The sequence below is a fragment of the Echinops telfairi genome, unplaced genomic scaffold, assembly GCF_000313985.2.
Source record: "Echinops telfairi isolate 266 unplaced genomic scaffold, ASM31398v2 ScPeMD7_7356;HRSCAF=8355, whole genome shotgun sequence".
NCBI lineage: Eukaryota > Metazoa > Chordata > Mammalia > Afrosoricida > Tenrecidae > Echinops > Echinops telfairi.
The window spans coordinates 2134376-2142838 of NW_022111256.1; the positions used below are offsets into that span (position 1 = coordinate 2134376).

At 49.8% G+C, this 8463-nt stretch overlaps 1 protein-coding gene across 1 annotated transcript in view; it reads left to right on the forward strand.

Annotated features, from left to right (window-relative positions):
* Positions 1-2306: 2306 nt before the first annotated feature.
* The window catches only part of ANO2 (anoctamin 2), a gene marked incomplete at its 5' end in the record, with an annotated part of 414765 nt that continues 408608 nt past the window's right edge, over positions 2307-8463 (forward strand). The window contains 2 exons of the mRNA XM_013008512.1: positions 2307-2495; positions 3643-3960. Of these exons, the coding sequence (XP_012863966.1) occupies positions 2307-2495; positions 3643-3960 (507 nt within the window). The remainder of the gene's footprint in view (positions 2496-3642; positions 3961-8463) is intronic.

Below are 8463 nucleotides of genomic sequence, written 5' to 3' on the forward strand. Positions count from 1 at the left end.
CTGTGTCAGAGAGCAAGCAGAGGGAGCACCCAGAATGCGTGGCGGAGGGTGGTAGGGGTGGGGCTGGAAGTGGCACCTTTAGGGGACGGGGTGGTGATTCCTGGACAGTGTTTGACTGATGCTTTGGGCTGACCCTAAATCTGAGCTGCCCTGAGTGATAGTTGTGGGTCTGAAGAAAAGGCAGACCTTGGGTGAGCAGCCCCTTCATTCCCTGCCCCAGTTATGCATCAGGATGGTATTGGGTGTCCTCGGCATAAGCCTTGGAGTCTTCTCTGAGTAAGCGAGCCCTTCTCTTCTCAGCTCGGCCGTGGCTCACTTGGAGTACAGGTATGCAGGAAGAGGAGATGGCCCAAAGAATGAGAATCAAGGCAGGAAACCCCTCTATTAGTGTGCTGAGCTGAAGGGCCTCCCCACCCTCCTGCTCTTTTGTGTTTTCTATTAAGGGAGTGTCTTTCCAGCCTCCTTCCCCTTTCAGACACGACCCGCCCGTGAAGACCCAATTAGGAGCCAAACCACACTCAAGTTCCATGGAGTCCATTTGGACTTGCGGTGGTCCTGTGAGACACAGTAGAACTGCCCCTGTGTGTTTCTGAAACTGTAACTCTTTACGGGAGTAGAAAGCCTCATTTTTCTGTCAAGAAGCTGCTGGTGGTTTTGAACTGTTGACCTTGTGGATTGCAGCCCAACACATAACTATGCCACCAGGCTCCTTTAAAGACCCAGTACCAGGCTCAGTTCCTCCTGGGATCCTCCTTTGGTGTCCTACCCTTTCTGGTCCCCCTTCCTGGGCCCAATTCTAGCATCTACTGCCTAGAGCCCATAATATAGACAGGAATTAGAAAAGCTTTTTTTCCTGCTGGTTACAATGATGCTTCCTTCGTGTCAGCACTAGCTGGTAAATAGACTATACATCTCTCAAGTTCAGGAACCAAATTTTCAAGGTTTCTGAAACTGTCAAATCACTCAGCTGGGTACATAAGGGACTACTCAACAACTGGGAAAGTGACCAGGGACTGTGTCTTGAGCTTAGAGATCTGGAAGAGTTGGCTGCCTTTTACTCGTCTGTCCGTCCATCCATCCATCCATCCATCCATCCATCCATCCATCCATCCATCATCCATCCATCTGATACCCAGAGCAGAGCGTATTGTATAAAGTGTGATTTGTGCTTACATGGACCATATCTTTTGAGTAAGAACAGGAAGATTATAAATAACCGTTATTGCTTGCACACTGTCCTGGGTGCTTGGTAGGTGATCTCTCTTTCCCTTTTCCTGTGAGCCCCCAAGCTTGGGTGGGAAGCATGAAAGTGTTCTCCCCATTTTATTGTTGAATAAAGAGGTCCCCGGGAGAGCCACAGCCGAGGTTAAGTCCAGGAGCATTGGACTGTTTCTCCAGCCTGGGCTGAGGCTGAATTCCATGAACGTGAGACCCAGCCATCACTGGCCTTGTCTGAGAGTGCTTAAGCTCAACTTCCCCTCCAATTCAAACACACTGTGATTCCTTCAGCTGCCAGGGGGCTGGGTGGGGTGGAAAGCTTATGAATAGCGCTGCCCTTGTGCCTCTGGGTGTCAGTTGGGCTGCTTGAGCTGGGTTCAAGATGGCTGTGGTGCGCTGAAGCCTTGGTGGAGGGCGACCCCCTCAAGGGCATCCGAGGACAGCACTCTGTGTGAAGGACATCCTGACTTCGGCAGAGCATGGGTGATCCCTCTCCTACTGTGCCCTGGAGGAGCCTGGCTGAGTTGGAGTAGTGTGGGGCTGCTCAGGGTGCTGGCCCAGGAATGGCCTTGATGTCGAAGTGATTGGCTGGCTTTAATTCAAGGTGACTCTCTAGGGCAGCGGTTCTCAACCTGTGGGTCGTGACCCCTTTGGGGGTTGAACGACCCTTTCACAGGAGTCACCTGATTCATAACAGTAGCAAAATTATAGTGATGAAGTAGCAATGAAAATAATGTTATGGTTGGGGGTCACCACCACATGAGAAACTGTATGAAAAGGTCGCGGCCTTAGGAAGGTTGAGGCCTTTGCTCTAGGGAGTTGGCCCGCCTACCTACCTCAGCACACCTGACACCACACGTCTCTTTCCTAGAAATCTGAAGAGATTTCACTACTGTGATCCGCAGGAGCTCCCAGCTCCCTGGAGGAGGCTGGCAGGCCCCCACCCCCTGTCCCCTGTTCCATGGCCAATAGGAAGCTGGCCCACTGAGGCTAGATGAGGAGAATGAGACCCCTGAGCTTTCCCTCCCTCACTGCCCAGTGTCCCCGCAACCTGGCCTTGGTTTTGCTCTTTGTTTTTCTCTGTCCCAGAGATCCCCTTCCTCCCTGGCTCCCCACGCCGGCTGAGCCCTCAGGCAGGAGCCAGCGGCGGCCTGAGGCCCAAGCACGGACAGCAATATCTCAAGGTGCAGGCATCTAGAACCCCAGGACCGCGGGGTAGCAGTTCCCACCGAGATGCTGGCCAGCTTCCCCGGGTGGACAGCTCACACGGCAGCTCTGTAAGTACTGGGGGTGGGGTGGGGGGAGAGAGTGTGTGTAGGGTCTGCTTGGATGGAAGACCCAAGGGAACCTCTAGTTTGGGGACCCTCCAGCTGGAGGACTTGTGTGTGTGCGCAACAGGCTCTGGCCTTCTGTTAGGGCATTTTCTCTTCTCTCTCTTAAGTCATGAACGATTTTCTAGTGTGTTGCCTAGTCAGGGGTGGCTCAGGAAAGGAGGAGGCCTGCTCACAGGCCTGAGAAGCCAGTCTCCTGTGCTGCGGTGGCTCTGAGTCCCTTGTGCCATCTGGTTGCCCGGGTGACCTCTCAGGTGGCTGCAGAGGCAGCTGGGTATCAAACCAGTAATAAACAGGGAAACACCCAGAGGGAGGCAGGTCCCTCCTTGTGCCTTGTGCCTTCTCCTCCGCTTGTGGCGGCCACCCCTTCCCTGGGAGCCAGGAGAGCAGCAGACACGTCTCCCACTCTCATCTCTGGCTAGGGCCTCACCTGTGGCTGGAGAAGGGGAGCAAGAGGACCATGCGGGGCTGCGAGGGGCTCTGTGGATAACAGAGTCTTGTGGGGTGGGAGGGAGGGGGGTGGGCCAGGTGACGAGGACTTGTCCCTTGTCCCAATGGACCCAGAGAACCTGCCAGTAAGTACTGTCCGAGTCTACCTGTGTCGAGTACATGCAGGCTCATCTGCAGATAGGCAGGGAGGGCATCCGTGTGGCGGGGCCCAATGCGGGCAGAAGAGGGCTGTGTGTCTATGGGAGCGCACCTGGGCACCTGCAGGAGGTGTGCAGGATGGGAACATCTGGGGCCGGGTGAGCATCTTGCAGGCGTTTCCGTGTGTGCGTGGCTAGAAGTGGGTGTGTGGTTGTGTGTGAGAGGTGGGTGGCCTGGCCCGTGCAGGGTGGTATCTATGGATGTATGTGCATGGACCTCAGGTCCCGTGGAAAATTTCAGAGGCTTGGGCTGCTTTGGACAAAGGGGTGGAGGCTGTGTGTGACTGGCGAACATGGGCCACTTTGTCCATTCTTAAGGACAGTGAGCTTGGGGGCGCTTCCTTTCTGTGTCACTGGGCCTGGTCTCAGAGCATGGGGTCAACCTCTTCTGAGGTCCCTCTTCCTCACTGGGTCTCCCCATTGCCTGTCATGCTCTCTCTGGCCAGGTCATCAACAATTACCTGGATGCCAACGAGCCCCTGTCCTCCGAGGCCCGGATGAGCCGAATGCACTTCTACGACAACCAGAGGAAGGTCGACTACGTGCTCGCTTATCACTACCGGAAACGTGGGGCGCACACTGGCCACGGCTCCCCCGGCCATGCACTCGCTATTGTCTCCAATGGGGAGACGGGCAAGGACCCCCATGCTGGCGACATTGAGCTGGGGCCGCTCGATGCCCAGGAGGAGGAGAGGAAGGAGCAGCGGGAGGAGTTTGAGCACAACCTGATGGAGGCCGGGCTGGAGCTGGAGAAGGATGTGGAGGTGAGGCTGCAGGGCTGGCAGGACTGGACCACGCAGAGCCGGGCTCCTGGAGAGTGGGGCTTACCTGCAGGGAGCGTGGCTTTGCTCTGCACGGGCAGTGTTCTCTGGTCGGGAAGCCAGCTGTCTTGCTGGAGGACGTTAGGCAGAGTCTTGGTATTGCTGGAGCGTCTGCCTGGGGGCGTCTGGAGAGTGGGCATGGGCAGTGGTTCTGTGGTAGTTGGCGAGCTAGGAATGGACCTTTCTTTCGGACTCTCAGGTTTCATCCAGGGGTCCTCTCCATAAGGGTTTCCTGTTGGATCAAAATTCCTGCGCAGGACTCTAGTTCACTCAGGAGTGGTGTTTGCCTGGGGCTCCTCGTGGGGCCGATGATGAGCACCCCTTATGGGGACATACATCAAATGGGTTATGAGAATGTGAGCCGCACAAGGATCGGTCAAAAAGCATATCACTTTTCACATGCAGGGTTTATTCCAAATGAAATATGTGTAAATAGACAAATCTTCTCAGCCATATGCTCATCTTCATCTCCTTAGGGTGCCTTTAAAAAAAAAAAGATCTAATCAAACCAGACTTGTAAGGGGCTCTGCTGGGCCAGATAAATTCAAAGCAGAAGACTCAGTTCAGAAGGCTACAGCATTGTGGGGGGATTCCCAAGAGATTGTCTTGACAGATCCCCCCCCCCCAAAGGACCCAGGATGATAGTGGGAGCTTATTAGGAAGAAGTTGGAAGAAAACAGAAACTTGCATGGGTGAGGGGCAAGTCAGGACAGTGTCTCATTCATGACAACGTACCTGCTCATTCTTTAAGGATCGCACGGGCTGTCTTAGGAGAATGTCACTGGAGAGCCTTACCCATCTACCCTAGCCCCGATTCTGCCCCTATAGACTGGTTTGTTCCCCAAACTCAAAGAACATTTAAGAGGATCCTGTCTGAGTCCCTTGAGGATCCCAAACTGCTGTCTTTTTTTAAAATCGTATTATTAGGTGCTCATACAACTCTTATCACAATCCATACTTACATCAATTGTGTAAAGCACATTTGTACATTCATTACCCTCATCATTCTCAAAACATTTGCTCTCCACTTAAGCCCCTGGCATCAGTTCCTCATTTCCCCCCCTTCCCATTGCCCCCTCCCTCATGAACCCTTGATAATTTATAAATTATTATTTTGTGGTATCTTGCCCTGTCCAACGTCTCCCTTCACCCACTTTTCTGTTGTCCATCCCCCAGGGAGGAGGTTATATGTAGATCCTTGTAATCGGTTCCCCCTTTCCAAACCACCCGCCCTCTACCCTCCCAGTATCACCACTCACACCACTGGTCCTGAAGAGATCATCCTCCCTGAATTCCCTGTGTTTCCGGTTCCTATCTGTACCAGTGTACATCCTCTGGTCTAGCCAGACTTGCAAGGTAGAATTCGGATCATGATATTGGGGTGTGGGGTGGGGGGAGGAAGCATTTAGGAGCTCGAGGAAAGTTGTATTTCTCATCATTGCTACATCGCACCCTGACTGGCTTGTCTCCTCCCTGAGACCTTTCTGTGAGGGGATCTCCAGTGGTGTACAAATGGGCTTTGGGTCTCCACTCTGCACTCCGCCCCCCTCATTCACTATGATAAGATTTTTTTGTTCTGGTGATGCCTGATACCTGATCCCTTTGACACCTCGTCCAAACTGCTGTCTTAATGTGGTATAAGTCGAAGCATGCAGCATTCTTTGGGGGAAGGGCTAGAAGGATAGACCAAGACTGAGGGTATGCTGAGAAACAGTAGCTTCAGATGTTGACCATGTTGTTTGATAAAGATTTCTTTGATTTTGCAGCAACCCTTAAAAAAAGCAACAATAACTTTGCTGTGACTTAGGGGGCGGTTTGAAGATTAGGTCATCGTTTTTTTTGTATTCAGCAATTTATTAAACCTCCCAAATGACTTCCCTGGTTTCCATCAGTTCATTCCCACCCCCACCCCCCATCCCTTGTTGGATATTATCATCCCCTTTACCCAAGTTAACAACCGTTTCCCCTCTAGCCTATTCCCCACCCCACCCCCTTCCTCTCACACTTCGTGTCACCATTAACGTCTGTTTCCTTTAGTGTGAACGCCTTTTCTTTCTTTCTCTCTCTCTCTTTTTAAAATAACAGCGGTACCTTGCAGCTTTTGCCCTTTGGGGATCGTCTAATTTCACTCAACATAATGTCCTTTAATTGCACCTGCGTCAAGAGGGGTTCACAGACTCTTTGTTGCTCTTTCATAGCGTGTAGAATTCCACGTTGTGTGTGCAGAGTTCACCCAGCCATTCTTCCACCGACGGACACTTACGTTGTTTCCCTTCTTGCCCTTGCGTGGGGTGCTGCCATGACATGGTGCCAATCCATTGGCCGACGCTACGGTTCTCATTCCTGTGAAGCACGTCCGCATAGTAGGGTTGCTGGGTCCCAGTCTGTTCTCAACTTTTTGAGGCAGCCCCATACTGTTTTCCACAGAGGTTGTACTGTCCCACCAGCAGTATAGGAGGGTTCAAATCTCTTTATCTTATCCAGTATTTATTTTCTGGTTTTTAAAAAGTTTTTTAATAATGCCATCAATGCTGAGGTGAGGTGAAGTGCTTTGATTTCCATCTCTTGGATAGTTAATGACCCCAAGCATTTCTTGCCATGTTTGTTGGTCTCCTGACTCTGCTTGGTGAACTGTCTGGGTCTGTCCTCTGCCCATTTTAAAATCCGGTTATTTGTCTTTTTCTTGTTGAGGTGTTGAAGTTTGCTACAGATGTTAGGCAGTCGTCCCTTGTCTGAGGTGTCACTGCAAAAGTGGTTATTCCCCCAGGCTGTGGTTCTGTGTTTTATACTTTTGACGAAAACTTTTAATGCGTATGTGTGTCTGATGTCCAGGAGGATTCAGTTGTCTGTGTTATCCTCTGCTGGTGTGTATGGGTTTGTTACGTTCCGCAGTGTGTCTGTCCCATGTATTAGGCATTCTAAGGTTACCTCTATTTTTTCATGGATGATATTTTCTACGTTTAATCCATCTTGTGTTGGTTTGTGTACGCGCCCTCGGGTGGAGGGCCTCTTTCAGTCTTCTGAGCGTGGCACTCCAAGTTTGCAGCAGTGTTTGTGCAGAGATGCTCTCTTCTTCCATGGGATGGGTTTCAGCGCTGGGTCAAAACCAGGTGGTTTCTGGATTCTCTATTATGTTCCGTTTTCTACTTGTCTCTTCTTGTACCAGTCCAGGCTGCTTTGACTACTGAGGCTGTGTAGTAGGTCTTGAAATTGGAAAGTGATTTCTTCTTTAGTAGTGCTTTGCTTATTTGAGGTGTCTTTCCTTTTCTTATAAAATTGGTAATTCACTTTTCCATCTTGTTCAAGACCAATACTTAAATCTGCATTAGAATTATTTTATATTTATTGATTGTTTGGGTGGTAGTATTGACATATTCATAATGTTAACTCTTCCTATCCCTGGGAATGGTATATTTTTCCAGTTATGTAAGTCTCTTATAGTAGTAGTTTATAGTTTTCCTTGTATGAGTCTTTTGTTTCTCCTAGGTTTGTTTAATATGTAGGTTTATTCCTAAGAATTTCATTTTTTGGATGGCTCTGGTAAATATATTTTCTTGGTTTCTTTTCAGAACTTTCTTCATTAGTATACAGGAATCTCATTGGATTTTGTACCTGAGACATTATTGAATCTTTCAGATTAATTCCAACAGTTTTCTTGTTGAGTCTTTGGGCTTTTCTATAAAAATAATTATATCATCTGCAAATATAGAGAGCTTTGTTTCTTCTTTACCAATTTGGATGCCTTTGATTTCTTTTTGTTGTCTCTCTTGCTAAGACTTCAGCTTAATATTGAATAAATAAGAGTGGTGATCAAAGACATCCTTATCTGGTTCCTGTTGGCAAGGGGAATGCAGCAATAATTTTTGACTTAGCCTCATATATACTGTCAGCCCTAATTGGCTGTCAGACTAAGGGAAGCCCTGGAAATTCATTCCTTTACACACCTGTATATCAGTTTAACCATATGTCATCCATCCATCCATCCATTGACTTACCTATCCATTTCTCTATGCCACAGCAATCCTTTAAAAATGACTTGACCCTCCCCAGCATCTCCTCCAAATTCATCTCCGACCCTTTCTACCCTGCTGCAACATGCTCCAGATCACTGACCTCTCCTCACTTCCGGGCCATTCTCCCCCAAGGACCTTTGCACTGGTTGCTGCTCTGCCTGTGTCCTTCTTCCCCAGACCTGGCATGCTCCCTCCCTCACTGCAGACCTCTGCTCACTGTTGCCTTCTGTCAGGTGTCTCCCCCGACCATTCCGGCCACACAATTTCCACCCTGCCACATGTTGCTCTCTATCCCTTCTCCCTCTCTGACTATTTTAAAAAATCATTTTATTGGGGGCTCGTACAACCCTTATCACAATCCATCCATCCATCCGCTGTGTCAAGCACATTTGTACATTTGTTGCCATCATCATTCTCAAACCATTTGCTTTCT